This window comes from Sebastes umbrosus, chromosome 17 (assembly GCF_015220745.1).
Source record: "Sebastes umbrosus isolate fSebUmb1 chromosome 17, fSebUmb1.pri, whole genome shotgun sequence".
Classification (NCBI taxonomy): Eukaryota; Metazoa; Chordata; class Actinopteri; order Perciformes; family Sebastidae; genus Sebastes; species Sebastes umbrosus.
In genome coordinates, this window is record NC_051285.1 from 16,227,330 (window position 1) to 16,252,335 (window position 25,006).

Consider the following 25,006-nt stretch of genomic DNA (forward strand, 5'->3'; position numbering starts at 1 on the left):
CCCATCTCAAATCCCAGGGCTGCACACAATTGTAAAAATGTGATCAATGACAAAGAAATTGAGAAATCAAATTGTTTTTTTGCCAATGAATGACCTACATTATTTTGATTGAACATTAGTCTGGATAATATTTTATGCTGAAAATAATCAGTTTGAATCACATAGTGAGGCTGCAATAGTGCAGAAAGCCATTCTCACTATATGTATTTCTACTTTTACCGCAAAAAAAAAATACTCTGACAACTAAAAGTCCTGCATCCAAATACATAGGCAGCAAATTGTACTTAGCATATGAAAAGTAAAAGTAACCCGGTTATTGTCATTCCTATTTCTTTTTCGATTTTATTCCTGATTCATAATCGTCTAAGGTGCATCTGAATGTTGTCAAGGTATTGTTGATTTTAACAGCTGTATATAGTGTTGGCTAATTTCCCTTTAAAACAATGCACATTTGATAAACTGACATATATAATCTTGATAAAAAGTAACTAGTAAGTAAAAATGTTCTTTCAATTTGTAATTAATAGAAAGAACAATTAAATCAACACATAGGTAAACACTACATATAAAGGAAATAAAGGGATAAATTAAAACAAACAAGCATAAAAATTAAATAAATAAATAAAAAAAGTAACATAAAACATGCCAGAGGGTTAATATAAAAACATGCCAGAGGTTAATATAAATAAATAATAGTAACTTGTGTAAAAACCTTAAAATGGGGAGCACAAACTCACTCTTTTTCTAGGCTTTTTTTGTTTTTTTGCAGAAGATATTGTCTTAATATATAGTTCCATTTCTTTAAAAAAAAACATTTAAGTGAGGTTTAACTCTCACAATTTATTATTTATTTTTGCGCCAATAATACTAGTAAGTAACTATTGCACATAATATCAATATCATGTGCAATACTACTTTTTACATTCTCAATTGCAATATCACTGTTAATTGTGTGCAATATTAATGTCCAACATGTGCAATATTACTTATTTTTCTGTTTTTTAGCTTACTTTACCTTTTTTATTTTACTTATCTTATCATATTTACTCATTTTACTAAATGTATCTTACTTAATTGTTATTCTATTAGGCACTGGTGCTGGAAATAGTACTTTTTTATTTTATACACACTTGAACTTGTTGTAATTTTGTTGTATTTTTGAGCAATCTCTGGCACAAGAATTTCCTTTGGGATTAATAAAGTTCTATTTTATCTTATCTTAACTAATGCTGTCAGATAGGAGTAGGATACATACAATATTTCCCTCTGAATTATAGTGGAGTAGAACTTAGTGTAAAGTAGCATAAAATATAAATACTAAAGTAAAGTAGTAAAGTAGGCCTACCTCAATTTTGGTCAATACCTGAGTAAATGTAGGCTAGTCCTACTTATTTACATGTCACTACTGGTAGTAATAACTCTCTGGTACACAGGGTGGCGACAGAGATTCTACACGTCGGTTTTTCCACACAGCGAAGAAGAACACTGGTCATCCACGCATGCGCAGTCTTGTCCAGCTGCAGCCAACAACAACAACAGGGTGAACGGTGCGCTCTATCATTCCAAGATGGCGGACCTCCTAGGCTCGATCTTAAACTCGATGGAGAAGCCTCCAACAGTCGGCAACCAGGAGAGCCGACGAAAGGCTCGAGGTACATCATGTTTGACTTAAATAACGACTCGTTTTGCGTTAGTTTGAAACGGTTGAAATGGATATTACAAGGTGTGTGTGTGTGTGTGTGTGTAAAAATGAAAAGGACAGGCGAGGAGAGCGTTTCTGGTGCTGCCATTGGCCAGTTGAGACTTCAAGTAAGCACCCGGGTTTAGCACAGGGCCTATGGAAGGAGGCTAGGACATGGGCGGACATCGGTCTTGGGGTGTGGGGTATAACGCATGCGCAGTGTAACTGAAGCTAGACCAGATTTTACTGCGCATGCCTCGTACCCCTCATGGTATGACGCGTGTCCTAGCCTCCTTCAATAGGCCTCGGTTTAGCACCGCCTCAACGGGAGCATGCAGCCCCGCATGTCCTGCAGACTGCCGCAGACCTGAGGTCACAGTCTTGGCTAGTGATGTGGGAAACAAATGAAGCCACCTGAAACACTTTGTATTGAACACGGTTTAATGTTTGGAAGCATTTGATACAGTCCAAAATGACGACATCTGCTGGCCAAATCCTTAAATGTGAGATCATCATCATACAGTCAGTCAAGTGGCTCTGCTGTTACTGTAATACAAAGCTACTAAAAGCACCCTGTAAACAACCAGTACTGTTTAATCTGCTGCTGCTGCAGCCTGCTGTATGTTGACACAGACAAGAAGTTATTATATTTTTTATAAGAGCATTCATGGTGCTCTGCATTTAGATATCACTTTATTATAAGACCCTATTATTCCCATTTATGATCAGCCACCTTTTCTCTTTGCTAATGAATTCACAGCTTTCAGAAAGCATCATCTTTGCTATTAGATTAGGTTATGGGCATTTTATAAGTAGATACATGTGAATAATAGACATGATTCATATATTTGTTCATTGGTAGTGATAAATACTAGAGACTTTCAGAGTGACAAACAGCAGCTACTATTTCCTGTTTTCACAGCTTCACGTGGAACCTGTACTTCTTCAGAGGCCACCTCTACATTATAACACTGTCGGTGTGTTTAGTGGAGTGTTGCTGTAACTAAACAGATGTCTATAGAAAAACAAACAAACAAACTGGAAATACAAACAAACAAACAATAAATTCAGACCATACTGAGGCACTCAAAACTCCAGACTTGTCCAGCGTTCAATGTTCAGTTGTTGTGAAGACATAAGCACATGACAGCGGTGATAAAAAAAGTGACCAAATCCGTTTCATTAACTGTTATGAGTATGCCTGCCAATAAAACATCAGAGGCTGTTTGCCGGTAGACACATGCAACAAATAATGGGATTTGAGTCACTCTGTACTTGCCCTGAATGATTCGGAAATGTGGTTTTGCGATTACAGGAAGTCTGTGTCTTGATTAGCTTTTTTTGTGACTTCAGACTTTAATAAAAATATATCAGGCCGGTTCGTAGCGGTGAGACTACGTGATATGGGTTTACAACGGAAACTTTAAATGCTATCGGACAAAAACAAACCACATGAAAACGTTAATTTCTGTCCCTTTTTTCAGAGCAAGCAGCGAGACTCAAGAAGATGGCGGAAGATGAGAAAAGAAAGAAAGCAGAGTTCAGGAAAAAGGTGAGAGCTCGAGTGTCACATCTAATACACAAAGAATATTCTGTAGCTCTGGCACACAGAGCTCCTGTGACCTCCCTTCACTACTGTTGGTATTTATCACATGCATGTTTCTCCCTATATTTCTTGTTTAGATGGAGAAAGAGGTGTCAGACTTCATTCAAGACAGTGCACAACAGAAACGAAAATACAACCCTATGGGGAAGATTGAAAGGAGTATATTGTAAGTCAGATAATTACAATAAGCTCCAAGAAACATGACATGTTTTGTGATAAGATGCTCACAACTATTTACGTTTCATCCCTCCCCGTCTCATAGGCATGATGTTTCAGAAGTGGCTGGTCTGACTTCTTTTTCTTTTGGGGAGGATGAGGAGAGCCGTTATGTCATGCTTTTCAAGAAGGTCTGAATACTTTGCTTTTAATCCAATGTTTAGATATTAAAATAATGTGGGGACATGTGACTAATCTCCACATTGTGCTGTGGCAGGAGTTTGCTCCATCAGATGACGAGCTAGAAGCCTATCGCAAAGGAGAGGAGTGGGATCCCAAGCTGGCAGAGCAACGGCGCAGGCTAAAAGTAGGACTAGATGCTCTTTTTTTTATTTCACTGTGGCCCCTTTCAGACATGCACCCCATTACATTAATCTGATCTATAGTTGAAATATGTTAATTTATTTACTAAAATAGAAGCTGTCGAGGCAGGTTGATGGGAAGCAGGTATATAAACTGGGAAAAAAAGTTCGGAAACTTGTGTTTGGTGGATTATTTCTTTGTTGTTACAATGCTAATTGGCATTATATTTTACATCGTTGAAAAGCCTGTTTATTTACCTTCACAATGATGTCCAACTTGTAAGGATCGTGCATTTGTGGGATGAGCAGCACAGTTGATTATGTGGGTAGCGGCCAAGAAAAATTTGCCAAAATGCTCTGCCAATGGTAAACAGTGTATTCTCCTGTTGGAATTGACTCTTGTTTTGAGTTGTTTGGTGGATTGGATGATTGAACTCTCTATCAGTAACAAGGAACAAACAAGACATATTGGCTATTTTACACTCTATTCATTTAATACACCGTCAGGAGCCTCAGTAGCAGTGGAAGATCCATACACAACCACAAAAGCCTGGCACCTCCTCCTCATGCTGGTCACCAACCTGGTCACACGCTGCTGTGGGATGGCATTCCATTCCTCAACCAGGATTCATTGTAGGTCAGCCAGCGTGGTTGTGTTGGTCACTCTAACACGTACAGGACGCCCAAGCTGATCCCACAAGTCATCGATTGGGTTGAGGTCTGGACTCTTGGCAGGCCGTTCCATTCTCTTTACTCCCAAATTGTGGAGGTAGTCTGTGATAACCCTGGCTCTGTGGGGGCGAGCGTTGTCATCTTGGAGGATGAAGTTAGGTCCCAGATTGTGGAGATATGGGATCGCCACTGGCTGCAGAATCTCATCCCGATATCTCACTGCATTGAGATGGCCTTCAATGATGACAAGCCTTGTTTTGCCAGTGAGGGAGATGCCGCCCCACACCACGACACTGCCCCCACCAAAAGCTGTTACTCCATCGGTGCAACAATCAGCATAGCGTTCTCCGCTTTGCTCCATACTTTGACCCTGCCATCCAACTTTCGCAGACAGAACCTGAACTCATCACTGAACATGACATTCCCCCACATGTTCAGGTTCCATTGTCTGTGTTGTCGACACCAGCGCAAACGGGCCTGACGGTGAAGGGCAGTCATTGCAGGCTTCCTGGTAGCCTTATGAGAATACACTGTTTACCATTCGCAGAGCATTTTGACAAATTTTTCTTGGGCGCTACCCACATAATCAGCTGTGCTGCTCATCCTACAAATGCATGACCCTTACAAGTTTGACATCATTGTGAAGGTAAATAAACAGGCTTTCCAACGATGTAAAATAAAATGCCAATTAGCATTGTAACAACAGAGAAATAATCGACCAAACCCAAGTTTACGAACTTTTCTTTCCCAGTTTATGTTAATTTATTTATTGAAATAGAAGCTGATGAGGCAGGTTGAGCGGAAGCAGGTATATATAAAAACTCGTTTTACATTTTTATTGCCAAGTAACTCCTAGAATGTGATATCTAACTATGTATAAGGGGTTGATTTAATCCTTGAATTTCTGTCACTCTGACTTTTTCTCTTTCCTCTTCGCTGCAGGAACAGGCTGCATTGGAGGAAACGGCATCCAGTCAGACAAAGAAGACGGAAATGTGCCCCAACTCCAACTACAGAGACAAGTACAGCCACCTGATCGGCACCTCGGCTGCAAAAGATGCAGCACACACACTAGAGGCCAACAGCACGTATGGCTGCGGTGAGTAATAAATGTTGTCGCGCTGTTTATTGCATTGCTTCGCCTCCTAGTCCTGCCTTTTTATTTACTCCTCATGTTGGTATTTTTCCTCTTCCAGTGCCAGTGGCCAACAAGAGGGACACTCGCTCCATAGAGGAAGCCATGAATGAAATCAGAGCGAAGAAACGGCAGAAGCTGGGGGACGACTCAGGGGCGCACAGCAGCAGCTCTTGAGTCTCCACCATTTTTTTGCTTTCTGTTGTGCGCGCGTGTGTGTGTGCGTGTGTGTGTGTGTGTGTGTGTGTGAGAGAGTGTGTGTGGGCACATTAGTGGTCAAATTCATCCTATAATGCAATATCTTGTACTTCAGACATTTAAAAGTATAACTTATATGACAGCCGTTGAATCCTGTATGTATGCCACTGTCTGACTTGTTTAGTGGAGGATGCTCAGGTGGATCTGATCCAGCAGGTGGATTACTATACGTGTTAAACATTTGCTTGTGACGTCAGTTATCAAGTTTCACACACACACACCGTTTGGCAGTATGAAAAACCTGTTTTCAGTAAAAAACAAAAAACAAAGATCATGTCTGGGTGTTCAGCTACTTAAAAAACACCCAAAATCTTCATACATACTTTTTAAAGGACATTTTTGGCAGTGATTATGTGTGATGCAGATGAGCATTCACAGTCTAAGTGACATTTTAATCATGAAAATATTGACACGTTTTTAGGTGGAAAAGTAAGTGTTCCAAATATCCAGTGCAGCTTTTAAAAGGGAAACAGGAATGCCGTCTAATGACCAGCTTTTGGTTTAACTTTTGTTTTTTTTTATCTTAGTCTCAACCTGTTTCAGATCTTTGTAGCGTTGGAAGCATGCCATTTCCTCCATTTCAGGAGGAATCTCATTTTAGAAAATACTGTTTTGTGGATTTTAGGAATCTGTGATTTAAGTCTCTGAGATTTTCTTTGTTCCGATACGTCTGCACTGACTGTGAATTACACTGTTACTCCAAACTAAATGTTTCATTATTGAGCCAGGCAATAGGCATCACATTATGGAGCAGAAGTACCAGACTCATTGTAGGAATATTGGTCACATCTCTCTTTTTTGTTTGTCATATCTTCAAGTAAGTTTCTCGGCATCTTGGTGTCTATTTTAACATGGTTGCACTGTTTTATCCCCCCATGTGTGTTAATAAAACGGAGATCAGTGTTAAGTCTTTGTCTGGATGCTGCCCTCATTTCTTAGTAGCCTCATTTTTGAATGTCAGCTGTTTTTAGACTGCTTTTAGTGTCTTACAATATAATTTAATCCAACTCAAGTACGCAGTATATATCAACCACATAAACTTCTGTACTTGTATCTCTGACAACTAACATTCTCTCATGAGGAGACCAATAGAGAAAATATTATGTTATGGACGGTAATGTGCATTTATGGGAATTATTTGGCAGTGGTGCAATGTAAACAAATGCATTTACAGTACTCTAATGGGGCTTTACTGAGTCCTTCCATTTTAAGCTACTTTATACTTCACTACATTTCAGAAGGAAATATTTTTACTTAATGCTTTTTACTTCACTACATTTATCTGATAGATATAGCACAATAGCTCAGAAAATATTATGCATAGTTATAGATTTCTAGTATAATGTATCATTAAAATGATGTCCACCTCAACCAGCTAACCTATAAGAAATGCCAATAATGCATTTGTATTAATAATAGTCATGAAAGGTTATTTAATCATTTCATATGTAATCTATTTTAGAGTCATGTAGTCTGCTGTTCCTGAACTACCTTTTGTCTCCTGCAGGAGGCGCCAGAGTTCAACCAAGAAAAAAGTTTTTTTTTTAATCCTTGTCTCACACTGCCCTGCAGTTTCTGTCCTGCAGAAACACACTTATTGCGCTCTGAACACTCAGGCACGCACATGTGAAAAAATGAAGTCCACGTTTTTCTTCTTTTTCATCATTTGGTTTGCAGATGCGGAGCTAAAACCCCGGAAAGGTAAGACTCACACCCTGTTGATGCTTCTTCTGTCCTCATCAGATGCTTAAAATAAGGAAAAGCATGAAGATGTGGCTAAGATATGGAAAGTTTAGTTGGACTAAACTGAACTGACACTTAAGATTAACATCCTCTATTGCTCTAAACATAGCTGTGGTGTTTTGTTTTAAAGCTTATTTATATAATTCTGTCTCACAAGCCACTAAAAGTTGAACTTGTGTTGTTTTGATGGGCTGTTGGTGGCAGTTCCACATGTTTTCCTCTGGTTTGCATTACTTGGAGCTGATTGACTTTGACTAAATGTCCTTAACAAATGTGTCTTCCAATTACTTTTTTTTGTGATTTCCTTCCTATTTAGGGGTTAAAAGAAAATCTTAACAATTTAGGCTTGTTAAACTTTATTTTTATTGTCCAATGTAGTGGACTACAGGATTATTTCAGTGTGAAAAGACTAAAACAAATGAACAGATTATGGCTGTAGAGTGATATCAAACCAAAAATACATTCAAATTGATTAAAAAAAACAAAGCACATGCCATATCACTTGAAAGCCTAAGATGTCCTCTTTACAATACACCAGGGGTTGATAGAGTAGGTCAAAAGAGTAAGAGGATATGCATGTGGACAAAATGTCCACTACAGAGGACACATGTCAATGGGCTGGGTCTCAGGAGGATATATATATATATATATATATATATATATTAGTCCACTAGGAACTGCTTTTGTTTTTGCCATCGGGTTCATCTTCACATGTAGCTCATCCTCCTCCTCATGTTTGTCACCCAGGCTCCGGGGTGGTGTGTACTTTCAAAGACAAGACATATAGCCCAGGAGACAGCTGGCATCCCTATCTGGAGCCCTTTGGATTCATGTTCTGCATGCGCTGTGTCTGCACAGAGGTACCTCTGAACATTTACTTATCACTCCTAAACCAACATCTAAACTGTCTGAAGAACTCTGTGATGTGGATTAATTAAAGGTGCTAGTAAACTCTCTCTTTTAGACAGGTCATGTGAAATGTAACACAATCAAGTGTCCTGCTCTGCCATGTGAAAACCCAGTAGCTCAGCCTCAGCAGTGTTGTCCCAGATGCACAGGTAGACTGTCCTCTATCAGAGTTGTATAGAGAAACTGACTTTAAAGCCACTCCTGACATGTCCTGTGTGTTGTGTGATGTGTGATGTGTCCTCCTCCTCAGATGAGCCCAGGATCCCTGCAGGGCTGAGAGCCTCAGTGAAGTCCTGCAGGCATAATGGAAGTATCTATCAGCCGGGGGAGACCTTCACCAAGCTTGACCTCTTCCCATCCAAGCAAAGCAATCAGTGTGTCATGTGCACATGTTCTGTAAGTTACATCTATTTTTATTGATTTGGTGATATAGTATTATTATCTAAATGTATGCAGTATGTAAGACATTTAAGGTCTATAATCCTACATGTAGCAACATTTTTTTTTGTTCAGTTATATTTTATTCAGGTAGGATAAAAAATAAAAAATAAATAATAATAATAAAGAAAAAAAAGACAATTTAAAATAATAAAATAAAATAATAAATTATAAAATAAATTATTATAAATTAAATAAACATTAATGACAGTGATAACAATTATAAGATAAATCCCCAAATCCAAAATAGGTTGATTAACTTTACATCAAATACTCACTGCTCCAAACAAGATCTGTACATTTATCTAAAAAGTACCAAATACTTTCCTTTTGTTCATACTACTTTTCAGAGCAAAGTGACCATGTGCTTTATAGACAATAAAGAAATGAAGAAATTAAAGAATAAAACAGAAAAATAGCAGAATTTTCAGATGTATCTTAATTTTAAAGTACATAACAAAACCTCAATATTTGCCAATGGTGTCTTATGTTTGCGAAATGTTTTCCCACTGAATATTTATGAGTTTCTCACAATTCTCTTTTGATTGGGAATAGTTCATTTCCTCTTAAACAACACATTTAAGCTCTACCAGCACAGCTTAAAAGTCAAATAAAAAATAACTGCTTTAATTACTATCCATCTATCCATTATCTGTAACTGCTTATCCTATTCAGGGTCACGGGTGTCTGGGGCCAATCCCAGCTGACATTAGGCACATTAAATGAATGTTAAAATGTCTCATATTTCATGTATTGAAAGATTTTACATTTTTCAAAACTTCATTATGTGTGTTTGTGTTTTTGAGCTGCATGTAATGTTGCGTATGCATGAAAAGTCATGAAAAGTCTCTCCCCCATCAACATATACAGCAGCTGCCAATGCTATGAAAGTCGAAATGTATAATTAAATTCCATTTGATTTTGTAGCTGCATGGCTTACTTTGGTTGTGATTTTTACAAGAAAATGGATAACAGTTTTCAATTTATAAAACCAAAAGCAGATATCGGAGAGAAAAGCAGAATACTTTTTTAAGCCAAAATTGACATCACCCTGGAGTTGTCCTTTGAAAGGCTAGCTACATGATGTTAGGAGTTAATTTAATGAATTGTTAAGTGTTGTTTGATAACAGATGTCTCCAGGGAGACATCACATAACAATATACTTAACAATTTTTTTAGAGCAGTACAAATCACCAATTCCATGGATCTCTTAGTCAATATTATCTCGTTCTTTTCTCTCAGACCTGATTTCAGTGTAACATCGTCACAGCTTTTGTTTATTACTACGATAGCGGTTTCCTGTATATGACGGAGGACAGTGGGATTATGATTTACTGCTGTTTTTAAAATGGATTCATCTGAAAGTTTTTCAAAACATGCCTTTATATGTTCGGAGGTTGCTCAGGTACTAGAGCAGGTTGTCCATTATTTGTAGGTATTTGTGTCCTTGAGCAAAACACTGAACCATTTATTGCCTCAGATGAGTAGCAAAGCACCTCACACAGCAGCTCAGCCACCACTGGAGTGTGAGTGTGTCTAAGTATAAGAATATGTCAATTGATTTGGACTAAATCAAAATAAATTTAATGTAATATTACATGTACATGTTTGCTGGTATTTTTCAAGAACATTAGATCTGAGGAGACGCTGTGATTATGTTGTTTGAGAGTTCTGATTGACATAAATTCAGGTCCATATAAATACATAAACAGTTCTAGAGAAACCTTGGAGTACTTGAGCCTTGGCTTCTAGAGCTCATAGTTTATAATTTAGAAAATAATACATTTCCCCTCCCTTTCTTTTCTCAGAATGGAAATATCTTCTGCGGTCTGAAAACGTGTCAACCAATCACCTGTTCCTCACCAGTCTCAGTCTCAGATACCTGCTGTTTGGTGTGTAAAGGTAGTCAACTCTCTGCAATAATATTTTGTAGATTAGGCCTGATCATATGGCTGATTATTAAAAATGTTTTTTTCTCATATTGATATACAGTATATATTGCAAAATGCAAATACATGCAAAATTACACTGAAAATAATCAAAATAATGTTCAATTCAATGAATCTTGTTTCACTGTAACACACTAATTTAGACAGCACGCAACAAATTATCACAATGTGATCATATCATCATGATACGATTCAACTAAAAGTTGATATATGATAATTCAAGTCATATTGTCCATGTTAATTACATTGTCCTCACGCTTATTTTTTTTCTCTTTGGTCGTTAGATCATGCCACCAGTGGGTCCTCATCAATTGAGGATGGAAACCAGCAACTGAACAGAGGCGTTGTACGTTCTTGCTGATTCATCATAAAATTTACATATCTTAGACATTGCTTTCATATTATGAATCGTGTCTGTCTTTGAAAATATATTGAAATGAAATTGAAAGTAGCAACGTGGTGTTATCAGTTGAGCAGCTGCACTCTAATTACATAGGCAAGTGTCTGCTCTGATGAAGTGTCCTTGAACATAACACTGAGTTCACTACAAGCTTTAGGGGCGCTGCTCTGTAGCTCACGCTGACCTTTGACCTCCCTGTGCAAGGGGATTATTTTCCCTTGAGGATCACATTATTTAAATAATTTCTGAATTATCCAGTTTGCTGAAGCCGTCAAATTTCCCTCAAGATCCATAAACCACTTGGCCTGATGATACGACTGAATTGCCATGTTCTCTTTGAATTGCTGAAATGTGGGCTGTGATTCAGAGATCTGGAGCCAGGCTATGATGTGATGCTCCTTCAGCTATCACTCAGGGGAAAAGCAAGTAAAGCCAAGAGCTGAATAGATAAAAGATAACTGTGTTCTATTATATCTGTGTTTACAAAAGAGGCATTCAGTCGACCAGTGTTCTGGAGAGCAGAGCAGGGCGCGGTTCGACCGTGCCACCCCACCCAGGGTCAGGACTGCTCCGCGAGGCCTGATCCTCAGTAAACTCAACCTCAAAGGGGCTTCGGAGACCACCGTGAAGATTTTGTTGCAGAGGAAACACCAAAGAGGTGAGACTTTGTCAAAACAGAAAGATCCTGTACAGGTATTTGATTTTATAGACATGTTCCTCACAACTTTACGATCGCTTCCACATGTAGCGCAACGCTCAGATGTTTCCCATTTCTCTCAGCGTGTTTGTACAATGGCAAGACGTACTCTCATGGAGACATGTGGCACCCAGTTTTGGGGAAGGTCCTGGAATGCATCCTCTGCACTTGTACTGATGGCCTCCAGGACTGCAAACGCATCACGTGTCCCAGCCAGTACCCATGCCAACATCCTATGAAATCAGCGGGGAAGTGCTGCAAGACGTGTCCAGGTAGTCAAACATGGCCAACATAATGAACTGTTTATACCGACATTACGTTGATTGGCTGTAAACACCATCCGCACAACTTGTCTCTGTTTTGTCCCTCTAGAGAGTAAAGCTGAAAGTAACCAGACTCAGTGTTACCTCGGATATAAAAATAACCTCCTGGTGTATAAAGTAGACTCATCTTTGAAGGTTGATCCACCCAACACAGTCAGGATCATTGCTGTTGAAAGACAAAGTACTGCTGAGGTTGAAGTGCAAGTGTGGAAGAATGTAGAAGGTACTGTAACTACTAGTGGGAACTATATTAAAGGAATAGTTTGACAAATGAGAAGATTGATACCATTCAGGCTTGTTCTTATACACCGTTCATAGCTATTCCTATGAAAAGTAATTCACTGTAATTCATATATATCCCACGAAAACAATTCATATGTAATCCATGAAATTGTGAACCAGGAAGTATGAAGAGTGACAAACGGCACGTACTGTAAGGACAGATCAAAAAACATTGGACTTTCACCCAGTAGACAGGTGTTCGTACCCCGTGTGAAACCAGAAGTCAACGTTGATTTATTTGTCATGTAACTTCTGTACTTCAGTTACGCCACTTCCAGAGTTATTTTAACGCAAACCACGATTTTTTCCAAAACCTAAGTAGTTTTGTTGCCGTCATTTTTCTTCCGTACTTCAGTTATGCCACTTCTGGAGTTATTTTAACCCAAACCATGATCTTTTCCTAAACCTAACTAAAATATAGTAGTTTTGCTTCCTAAACCTAACCAAGACGATCCTTTCCTAAACCTAACATAGTAGTTTTGTTGCCTAAACCTTTTATTTCCTGTAAAGACGGAAGTTTATTTTGAAAAGACTGCATGCATGTAACGAGCGGAAATTGACACGGGCGTCACATGTTACTGGACATTCGGAGGAAAACGCACGAAAAATGAGGAATAACTTTTCCAAAGATATTATACGGAACGTTGTATGAGGATACGTTGTATGAGGATACGTTGCACCACTCTGATATCTGTCCTTTAGATATGAAGCTACAGCCAGCAGCCAGTTAGCTTAGCTTTAACGTAAAGACTGGAAACGGGGAAACAGCTAGCCAAGACATAGTCTAGCATATAACTTGCCATAAATTCAGAAATGTTATACTTTGTTTTTGTATGGATTAAAAAAACAAAATATAACATGTTCATTAATGAGTTTTAGAGGTGCTAGTCGAAGGATTTTGTTAACAGGCTAGCTGTTTCCCCCTGTTTCCAGTCTTTATGCTAAGCTAAGCTAACCGGCTGCTGACTGCACCTTCACATTACTCATATTGACATGAGTGATCTGAGTCTTCTCAACTAAAGCTGGAATTATGCTTCTCTGGGCTGCAGGTAATTGAACACAGACAGATGTCATTAGTTCACGTTCGCACATATGTGGTTCTTTTATACTTGTACGGACTGGCTATAACGTACGTGTCCACTAGGAGGCAGTGTCACATTTAGCAAACCTCAATGTAAAGAAAACGTAGAAGAAATCAGGAAACGGAAATCAATTTCACCCCGACCAAACAAATCACTACATCCGTGAAACAAAGTTAAAGTACTGTGGGTTTATTATTCTCCACAGAAGCACACAGTATTTCCCGATTAAAAGAAACACACGCACATGTGTTGGAACGACACCTGTATACCTTTGCAAGAAAACAAATGAGTATTTTCCAACTGTCAAACTATTCCTTTAAGACAAATACACAGTATTGTTGCATGCATGTATGACTCTCAACTGTGTTCTTTATTCATGCAGGTGTTTTACAATTAATGGAAATTGGTGACGTTCAAAGAAAAGATATTGTGGATCATCCAGAAAATTACACATTACTTACGACACTTGATGAAGGTTTGTTTCCTGATTCCTTTTTGATTTCTAGATTTTGGAAATACTTTAATTTGGTGAAACTTATTTTAGGGTTCTGGTGACAGATTTATATTAATTCAACTTTTCAGAGACATGGAGAAAATTTAAAGAGGAGGGAGATAATCTGAGTACAGCTCCTCAGACCACAATCTGCGAAGACGGCATTCGGGAGATGGTGACTTTCTTAAATCCCAAGCAGATTGAAGACCTGTGTTCACCCTGATGGGTTTTCCTCCCTTGACTTTCTTTTTATATCAATATTCCCAATAATAACTACAGGGTTGACATACAGTGCATACTTTATTCATACATGTCCTACGTCATTCCTGTAATACAAGTGGAATTTCTCATTTATAATATTGTTTATTGATTTATACATTGTTGTCCATCATGTTTTAATCATCACATTTTTATATGTAATTTATTAGGTTACAAAACACATGATATACAGTAGCAGTGTTTGATAACTGTCGTGGTCATAAACTGGCACATTATAGTTCTGCCTCTGCCCCCTTTAATGACCAAGGACATTTTGCAATCAGTATTTCTCCAACAAACCTTTTGCTTTAACCATTTTAGAATATGTTGGACAACGGGCCATGTTCTGTTCAGAATATAAAGTTTTTTTTAAGGATGTTATATGGTCATCAACATATTTATTGTAAATACAAACTGAGGTTTTGTCACCTTATTTAAAGCGTATTGGTTCTTGTATCATTTCTGTGTATATACATTAGACTGTCTGAATGTTTTTTATTTGCATGAAGTAGCAAGAGGCATTGCTTTGGGGTTCAATCTGCTCTAACAAATACACCAGCTGTGTATTTGTTAGAGAGAAAACAGCCGTCCTAATTCTGTCTGATGTCAAAATATAGACATACTTTAGCTATTTTTATGCAGCCACAGGATTTAGTTTGTTATCGTAGCCTAATGACATTCTACAACTCCACATTCCAGAAATATTTGTATTTTAAAGTGATCATAGTTGAATGCACTCTGTACTTCTGCTCACAATTTTAATGCATAAAGTTTTCTCAGTGTTTTACACCAGAAAACTTTGTCTGATTTGTTTTTAGCTGTAACTTTCATGCTTAAATTGTGCCCACATGTGACGGACTCATTTGCATGGAGTCATAGCCTGCACAGTAAAACACTGGGAATATGTACTTGAGATGGGCTTAAGATGTGAGCTCACTGAGCTCAGAGTTGCCTTTGAAGGCGTTGCTTGAAAACGATTTGCTGATTCATTTATGGTCTGCATGCAGAGCGGTCCTCACACCGTCGTCGCCTGAAGGCTTCCATTAAATCAAACTCCGGAAGGCCGGATAAACTGTTTTCCCGCTGGAGATGAAATGTTATCAGAGGCATGGAAATCAAAAGCAGAGGTTCAAACTCAAAACCACCACACACACACACACACACACACACACACACACAAACACACACTATTTTCCCAACATCAGCATTTTCTACCTTTTCCTCAAAATGAATACGTGAGATTTTCCTGACGTAAAGTGCCTCATCCTTACACTTCTATGTTGAATCTCTCCTCTTATTAGTTATAGTGATTCAGGATGCCAAGAACAGCCTAGACTTGATCCATCTTATATTGCAAAAAAAACCTCTATGTACACTGGCGTAACAGTGCTCTTTGCGTGTTCTATGCCATAAAGCAATATGCCTTTGAGCTTTGAGTAAACTTACTGCTATATCCAGTAATCCCAGCACCAAACAGCATAGAGACAAAGTTAGCAACTAACTGGTGAACATAGTGCAGCATTTTGCAGGTAAAGGGACAGATATTTTGCTCATCATGGTGGAGACCAAAAGTAGAGCTAAAAAGAGTAAATCAGGTCAGAAACACCTGAATGCTAATGTTACTCTGTATCTGCTGGATGTGTCGATAAGCAACTGTTAGCTAAGGTGTTTGTCGTATCAACTCAAATGGTGATAATGTCAGTGTTGTGGTTGCACAGGCTGGTCTCACACCATTCGTAGCTATATCTACAAAAAGTAATGTACTGTAATTCGTATATACCCCACAAAATCAATTTGTGTGTAATTCACGTAATCGTGAACTAGGAAATATAAATACCAGCGAACGCCGTGTAGGGAGGAGGTTGGGGTGGATGGGTAAATACTGGACTTTCGCCCAGTCTAAAGTCTAAACCTAACTAAGTCTATCTTTTCTTAAACCTTAACTAGTTTTATTTTGAAAAGACTGGAGCGGAAATTGACACATGCATCACGTGTTGCTGGACATTCGTAGGGAAAAAATACATAGTTGAAAGTTATGCTGAGTGTCACGGAAAAAAAAGGGAAATTTGTGTCTATGTACACAGATTCAATTTCATTTGCCCATAAAATCTATAAGTGCAATTTTGAATAACTGACCGCACAATAAATATTCTGGCATGGCTGCAAGTATAAATCTTCATTTTTTCCCAGCCATCAGGGGGCCCTTTGTAACTTAAACCTTATAGATCACTCCAAAATAATAAACCTTAATATTTAATTTATGTAGCAGTGATTTCAATTGTCAATGGTTGAGATTGTGCTGTTAGATCTAAATGTAGGCCAAGAAAATGAAGTATTTCCAAAACACAGAGTAAAGGAAGTATAACACTTCCTATCCAAACACAATTTCATGGAAATAATAAGCACCCTAGAACCTATGTGAAAGCCGTCTTTTTGCTCCACAGTCTGTCCGCAGGCTTGTTTGATCAACAGGTGTCAAATTATCACCGTGGTTCCCATGACTCAGTCAGTGTGCAACGGTAGATTTGGTAGACTGAGTGGGCGCTTCAGAATAATATTGCTTCCCTTCTCTGTGAACCCCCGACGTGCTCTCCCTGTCCCCTCCCCTTCCACAATGACTCATTGTGTTTCTTTCACACTTTGCGCCAGACGGCTCTCTGTCTCTCTCTCACTAAAGGCATGAAACAATATTTTGAAACGGACGCACTCCCCTTGTACGCCTTCATTACTCTCACATAAAGGCTGTCATATTTCTCTGTAAGCTGACAGTTTATAACAGCCTCTCCCTTAGCTGCCCAAAGAGGCTGTTCCGGTCAAAAGGGTGAGAAAGAGGTGTTCTACTTTATTGCTGCCAACTGAAATTAGTAATTAACATTTCCACGCAGCCATTTTCCCATGCAGGTCATTAAGCAATGAACATGACGTGTCCACACTGCATGTTTCGATCTCTTTTTTTGATGGAAATCCTATCAGTCCTCATTTTGTGGAGGTTTAAATTCATCTCACGGGCCAATTCAACTATGCATGCTTAGTCTTGGCTCTGGCAATTGTAACAGCTGGGGGCAGTCAGTAGGTATAAATCATGCAGTTGCTCAGCTCTCTGTGTATACAGTAGTGTACTCCACCCTGCTGCCCACGTAGCCCAGATTCAGCTAGAAGGGAAGAAAATGTGAGACTCTGGGGGTCAAGACTCGGCCCAGGATTGGATGCACTTCTGAGCCATTGTTGTGATATTAACAAGTCTCAGAGAACACCAATTCATGCATGTCGCACAAAAGACTTTGAGTTCATGTTAATAAAGGATTTTATTACAGAGTTTCTCTTTATGGCTAACGAACATGCTGTCTTGCAAAGAAAAGCAGCTGAGTTGAACTGATTTCAGAAGATTGAATAAAACATTTCCTCATGTGCTGCAGCAGGTAGTCCCTCGCTGATGCACGTACAGTGTTTGTGAGGAACTGAAGCATCGCAAATCAGTCTTTTGATTCAAAGGGAGCCAAACTGTGTTAAGTTAATTGAGTCTGATAGATGTGTTTGCTTTCATAGCTGATTAAGGTGCTCAGCAGAAGCCCTGAGCTTATACTTCATCAAAATACTTCCGAAATCTATCAAGGGCTCTGTTTTTTTACACCCTTACCCTCTCATTAATTAAGTTGGCCCTGATCATTTTAGCTGATGATTGGACTGTGGCCAAGAGAACATGAACTATACCGGGATACATGTCGTGAAAACTTTGGTCTTCATCTCCTTATCCAGAGCGGCTCAAGGACAACATTTTAAACACGTGTTTGTAGTGACTGTAAACTATTAAAGACAGACCACAGCAAGATCTTTTGTTTCACAGGACGGAGAAGACCAACAACTTTACGGTTATGATCTGTAACTAATAACAGCCTCTTTTCAGATGCCAGCCAGAGTGTCCGAGGCCTTTCCAGGATTACATGATAAGTGTGTTACAGTTCAATTGTCCCATCAAAAGAAATAATGAATAGGTCCGATCCGCAGTGAACTCATTTGGCACTCGAGTAATGAGGAGTGTTGATGAGGTATTCAGGCCTATTCGTCCTGAGCCAAATCTGGTGTCTGAGTCTCCACAGGGTTATTCTCAAAGCTTAACTGTTGGACCTCAATTTCAGAGTCAAACAAACCTTACCCAAACATTTCTCAAGGCTTGATTGCAGCGATGACTGCTCCAGATGTGAGAATGTGCTGCGTTGAAATATAAGGGAAAAAAAACAAAACACTTATAGATATATAAACAAAGATCCGTCTTGACACAAACCATCGATGTCTTTCTGCACCATGTTTTTTGTTATTTTGGACAGAGTATCTCGCTCTCCTGCCAGAGTTTGTTATATCACAGAGAGCATGGATGAAAATGTGTTTTCAGTTAATAACTCACCTCATCAGTTTGTCATGCTAAGAACAAAAGATGTTACAGAGGAAAAGCACAACTGAACCTTTTATGTCGGCCTGTTTATTCTGTGCTGATGTTAATGTGTGGAAGAGTCCAATGAAAATAAAAAGAGACATGCATTTCTAATGGCTTCACTCTACCACTAACCTTGTGCTTATTATAACGAAACCTCAGGAATAACAACATATTTGTAGGAAACAAATTGCAGACATGTGTGGATGGAGCAATTATCTTCAATCTTGAAGTGATTTGTCACATTAATAGCCCATTTTCACTTCTTTTGCATGCATGCCTCCATGAGGCTGGCCAGATGTGTAGTGACGTTTGAAAAGCCAGAATGTCACACTGTTACATTCAAAAGCCACTCAAGTACAATTAGAAATGGGAGTTAAGTTGGAGGCTAATCAAAGTAACATGAACAAAAAAAATCTTAATGCCTCTGTGACTCATGGGGGAGCACTCCAGAGTCTAAATAAATAATCCCGATGACGTCATAGTGATGTCATCAGGGTTATCTTGGGTCTAGAGACTACAATTTATAACAGAAACCCTTCGTTACAACCTTGTTGTGTGGAGTCTGAATACGATGTGGGCATTTGGTGCCTTCAAATGAAACTCGTGAGCTTATGTTTACAACATGGGAAGTCGTGTAGACGATATGCTTACCATTCAAGTCGTGAGAACACTGCTGCTAAGCAACGGCAATATTAACGTTACTGTTGGCGTCTAGAAGCCACAACGGCTAACATTTAGCAAGCTAGCAAGTGGTAATAATGCAGTAAATGCAAAGGCGTAATGACAGAGGAAAAAAATGAGAGCGTTGGGAATATCAACATTTTCCTCAGACATATTTTAATATGACGAAGAAAAGCAATATATGACTAAAATGACAATATATTAACTTATTATCCACTGAAAAATTAACTTCAATGGCCTCTATTTCTGACATCAACAAACACGTCACAACTCGTGAACTCTGGGCTTTCAGAAACTTTCCACTCACGAGGTTGTGAATACCACAAGAGGGGGGCGTTCATAGGGATTCTTCTCCTGAACACGGTAAACACGACCACATTTGAAGGCACCAATTTACCAGACAGGGAGGTTTCAATAAAAGACAAGCCATCAAGTTGCATTATGGGAAGTGTAGGATCCAGTGTTTTTGGAGCTTGAACCAAAGGGGCTAAAAGTCAGGATATTTCAGCCTCTGCTGCTTCGATTTTGATCGCTCTTTTTTGTAATAGGTCTCTTGTGAGTCCCCATACTTTATGGAAGTCCAATACAAAATAGCTGGAGTACCCCTTTAACAGTTCCTCTGTTTGATGGTATTTCATGATGATGTTAGTCTCACATAGCCGGACCTATCTCCACAGCGTTAAAGAAAGGTCTGGCTACACACGTTATCATTCTGGCAGGTTTTAATTATAATAGTTGGCACAAACACAAGCCGACAAACACATTCACGCTATTCTTCACCATCTTGTGAACATGCATATGTGGGGAAAAATTGTTTCAGATTTTCTGTTACTTAAGTGTTTTATGATTCTGTGATGAAGTCAGTGAATGCCGACATCTCCCTGGAACATAACAGTCGTTACTGTGACTGATCATCGCCCAAAACTGTGGAAAAAGTATGTGTATACCTCTTGCACAATAGTCCATTTTCTTTCTAGAATTCCATCATGAAAACATTGCACTTATGCAACCGTAGTCTGAAGTACTAATAATTATCACTTCGAAATTACATAGTAACAGCATTCTGGTCAGGCAAAATAAAGTCGTGCCAGGACTCACTGGCTGAAAACAAACTATGTTGTTCCTAAAAGCAACAACAAATCCTCAGAAGTTTTTTTCGTGAATTGCCCTCGAGCCTGAATAAAACAGGGAAAGTATTATGGGGAACAAATAGTAATTCGGAGGAGATTTATCACAATTTTGATCAAATTCAATCACATTGAACATCAGATATTTTTAGCAGCTGTGTCCGATACTGTGGGATAACTCTGCAACACAGGCGAGCTCTGCTGAGTGGAGCTGAGCTCCAGCGGACTGGAAAATAGTATTTCTGCAGCGTGTCAAATCTCTGCCATTTGGCACAGTGTCCTCATTACCAACAAATATAGCCTACCGCTAAAGATGAAAAGATCCCAACCAGACCCTCAGACTGAAGGCCAGGTGTTTGTCTGATTGCATAGATCAGGAAACTGATTGTTTTTACTTTTTAACTGTATTTTAGATATAAAGGCCTGGATGTCAAAGAATTTTTTAAAGCTTGACCAGGGTAAAACAGAAGAACTGATCACTGGTTCAAAGGCTCAGGGAGAGAAACCGGCCTCCAAACTAAATACAGTAAGACTAAACCCAAGTCAAGAAGTAAAAAATCTAGGAGTGATTTTTGATTCAGATTTTAATTTGAAGGCTCATGTGTGGGGTGTCACAAACACAGCATTTTAACATTGTGTGTAGTGAGGCCATTTCTCTCTCTGAGCAACACAGAGAGACTGATTCACACTTATATAACTAGCAGCTAGACTATTGTAATGCTCTCCTTTCTGGTCTACCAAGGAATACAATAAATCAACTACAACTAATTCAAAATTCTGCTGCTCGAGTGCTGACCAAGACCAAAAGAAGAGCACACATTACGCCTATTTTAAAGTCTTTACACTGGTTATCTGTTAGTTTTCGTTTTGATTTTTAAATTCTTTTACTAGATTATTAGGCACTGCATGGCCGTGCACCAGACTACATCTCAGAAATGCTTTCGGTTTGTGAACCAGGAAGGTTTCTCTCTTTTAGTTGTTCCACAAAGCAGAGCAAAACGATTTGGTGATGCTGCTTTCAGCCATCGCACTCCAAGCTGCTAGAACGGCCTTCCAGAGGATCTGAAAAAAGCTGAAAATATTGACATTTTGTATCTATTTAGTCTGGCTTTCATGTAGTGTTTTACAATTTTACTGGTTTTATTATTTATACTATTTTATACTCTATTTTACTCATTTGGTTTTATCAACATTTTACTACTACTACATTACTTTGAGGAACTGTTGATCATTATGACATTTGTCAATTTATTTGTCAATCGCTTGTAAAGCACTTGATGTGAAGTGCATTTGATTCGTTCGTAAGGTGCTATATAAATAAAAATTGATTGATTTTCAAAATGTGAAATTATTTACCAGATCAACACTGTTCTAAGTTAAATTAAACCACACTGTCATATATGTAAACTACCTATGGTATTGTAACTTTAAATTTCTAATATTTGAGATGTGTGTGATGTACAGTATATGTGAGGGCCACTTGCCACTGGGCTGGTTGGGTTCATTATCATTATCTCTGAGGAGAGGCAGCTGTGGAGCCCAATTGTCCCTGATGAGGATCAGGTGTGTGAAGCCTATATCTACCCCTGGTTTCAGAGCTCGGATGCTGACTCATTGTCAGTAGTGAAAGCTTCTTTCTGTTGCTTGTCCTCGCTGTGTAGAGGTGTGTGAATTGGCAGAAGTTACCACGTGAACCTATTTGCGTGATTTGCTCACCGTTTTCTGTTTACTCTTTGAGCTTAGTTTGTTAGAGTGCCGAACATGTGTACGAACATAGTAGTTTTAAGCCCAACCATGTTGTTTTTTCCTAAACCTAACTATAGTGGTTTTATTGCCTAAACCTAAGCAAGTGTTTTTCTTTAATTCACAATATTAAGCATGTGTTTATTGTGACCGAAAAGTGACGCAGAGGGCTCTAACAAAGCGTCAGTACGTGTTGTGATGAGGATGTGTTGGGTTTTTCATGGGTTACGGCACTGTTGGAGGAGCAGACCCCTCTCTGTTCGGATGCTGCTCTCTTCGTGGCCGAAATGAGGAGAGTCTTTGACCGTGGCATAAGCGGCCAGGAAGCTGCTAAACATGTTATGGATTACATTAGGGCTACACCAGTGTAGCCGAGTTCTCCATTGAATTCTGCACCTTAGCTGCTGAATCGGGGTGGAACAGGGAAGCCCTGATGGTAGCTTTTATCCATTCCTTATCAGAGAAGGTTAAAGACAAGATGGCCTCCCATGGTTTCAGAGCTCAGACTCATTGTCTCATTGGGAGAGGTAGTGAAAGCTTCACTCTGTTGCTTGTCCTCGCTGTGTAGAGGTGTGTGAATTGGCAGAAGGTACCATGTGAACCTATCTGCATGATTTGCTCAACGTTTTTTGTTTGCTCTTCGTGCTTAGTTTGTTAGAGTGGGGTAGGTCTGTGTGGCCTGGCTTCACTGTGCAGATGCTCCGTGCCATCGCTGCACAACAGGCTTCTCATGACAAACATGTTAAGAGAAACAGAAACCCGGACCGACTCCACCCAAAGTCCAAGCACCGTTATATACCGATGCACAAGGCACCCTTTAATGTCGGTATGAGAGGCACTGGGCTTTCCTACATTGTAAACCCATCTTGCAATAAAATTAGAGTTTTTGACAGTGACATAAGCGGCCAGGAAGCGGCTAAACGTCTTATTGGGTTACATTAGGGCTCCTAATACATTACAAGCCCCCAGGAAGAGCGCCAGGCTTTGAAGCAAATTTTCGTAGTGGCCCAATGGTGGTACTAAAACTTCTGTGTCCATCACGTTATGCCATTGGGCCCAAGAAGACTTTTTCCCATTGATTTACATTTGAAAAGAAGCGTCTGTAACTGTGTGGATAATTTTTTTTTAGGTAAATCAACCTCCCGGTACGAACACTTGAATAGCCCATATTTAAATGTGCTAAAAGTGCTGATTTTTTCCCATGTCAAACTAGTACTGCAGAGGTTGCTGGAGCACCAACTCTATGTCTCAGGGTTGGTTATTGTAAAATTTCGAAGCAAATAATTTGATGATTGGTTTTGAATGATAATAAGGACTCAAGCTTTTTCAAAGGAAAATTTGCTTACTGTATGCAATACATATATTATTCACCATTCAATACAAAGCAGAAGCAGGGAAATAGCCACACCTGAATCCCATGAAATATCTTATTGATTTATTCCACCTGGGCTGAACCTGCATTCCACATCTGCAAGCTGCTTTGAAGGAGACAAATTGAAAGACGAGTCCATGAAATAAAAAAGGGAATGGAAAAATAAATACCGAACATGAAATGAAAAAGCATCTATTGTGGTAGGAAGTATGACATATTATGGTATAATAAAACATTACCATTTGTTTTTAAGAATGCGGACTGTAAATCATATTGAACTGAAGAGGTCTGTTTAAAGTTAAAAACAACTTCTGCTCCACTAAATACTCTTGTTCCTGCCCAATACAAATAATCCCGGCTAGCTTCACTAAAGGATGATACCGAATTCATGCATATCACAATGTAACATTAGTTATTAGACATAGTTATCAGTTATAATAGTGGATCAATGGTCTATCAAACCTATTGCTTAGCACATTGCAGTATAAATGCTCTGTAGCTGATTTTAACTATCAATATGACATTTTATCAATGCACACAATTCTGTTGTCTTTCTTCACTTGTCAGAAGGTGAAAAGTGAAATGAAGGAAGTCAGAGCAGTCATCTATAAAGCTGCGTTGCTTTATTGCTTCAGGACACTTCAGCGAGGTAGAGGCTTACAACATGCGTGCTGGAATCCGCATCTTCCTTACTAATTATCACAGCACGTAACCGTATATTGGAATTAAACATATGATTAGTAACTACAGCCTGGGGGTGTTCAAGTGCATGCTTATGGAAGCAGTTGGGGCCAAAGGAAACTTCTTTTTGGACTGAAAAGATACAAATGTACACAAGTTGGCCTTTTCCCAAAGAAGACCCACATCATTTTTTATTGTTACCCCTGAATTCTATTGGCAAACAGTCAAGCATATTATGCATGCTGGATTCATTCAACGATAGCAGCAGCAGCAGTGGTGGTGCAGCTGCTCAAAACCATCACTCAAAAAATAATTCTTTGAATGATCTTATTTCAATCATAGAAAGTATTTCCACATGATTAAATATTTTTTTTCAGCATTAAGCAACTCTGTTGGTGCGACTTACACATGATACAACATGATCTATTGCCTGCTATATGCTAGGCTACAGGTTTCTAGCTGGTTAACTTCAAAATAAAGTTTGTTTTTACAGGCAGCATCTTAGTTGTTGAATAAGATGCACAAC

General features: G+C 38.9%; 2 protein-coding genes across 2 annotated transcripts; both read left to right on the plus strand.

The window, feature by feature from the left end:
• Positions 1 to 1,496: 1,496 nt before the first annotated feature.
• spag7 (sperm associated antigen 7) lies at positions 1,497 to 6,777 on the plus strand. Its single transcript, XM_037748155.1, has 7 exons — positions 1,497 to 1,652; positions 3,166 to 3,233; positions 3,365 to 3,453; positions 3,550 to 3,634; positions 3,721 to 3,810; positions 5,420 to 5,576; positions 5,674 to 6,777. Exons 1-7 carry the CDS (start codon positions 1,568 to 1,570, stop codon positions 5,787 to 5,789), a joined length of 690 nt encoding a protein of 229 aa, XP_037604083.1. The 5' UTR covers positions 1,497 to 1,567; the 3' UTR covers positions 5,790 to 6,777.
• Positions 6,778 to 7,443: 666 nt separating this feature from the next.
• On the plus strand, positions 7,444 to 15,258 carry chrdl2 (chordin-like 2). Its single transcript, XM_037748154.1, has 11 exons — positions 7,444 to 7,571; positions 8,361 to 8,473; positions 8,578 to 8,671; positions 8,773 to 8,918; positions 10,769 to 10,862; positions 11,194 to 11,255; positions 11,799 to 11,967; positions 12,090 to 12,278; positions 12,379 to 12,552; positions 14,076 to 14,168; positions 14,276 to 15,258. The coding sequence occupies exons 1-11, from the start codon at positions 7,505 to 7,507 to the stop codon at positions 14,407 to 14,409; spliced, it is 1,335 nt and encodes a 444-aa protein (XP_037604082.1). The 5' UTR covers positions 7,444 to 7,504; the 3' UTR covers positions 14,410 to 15,258.
• Positions 15,259 to 25,006: the final 9,748 nt, after the last annotated feature.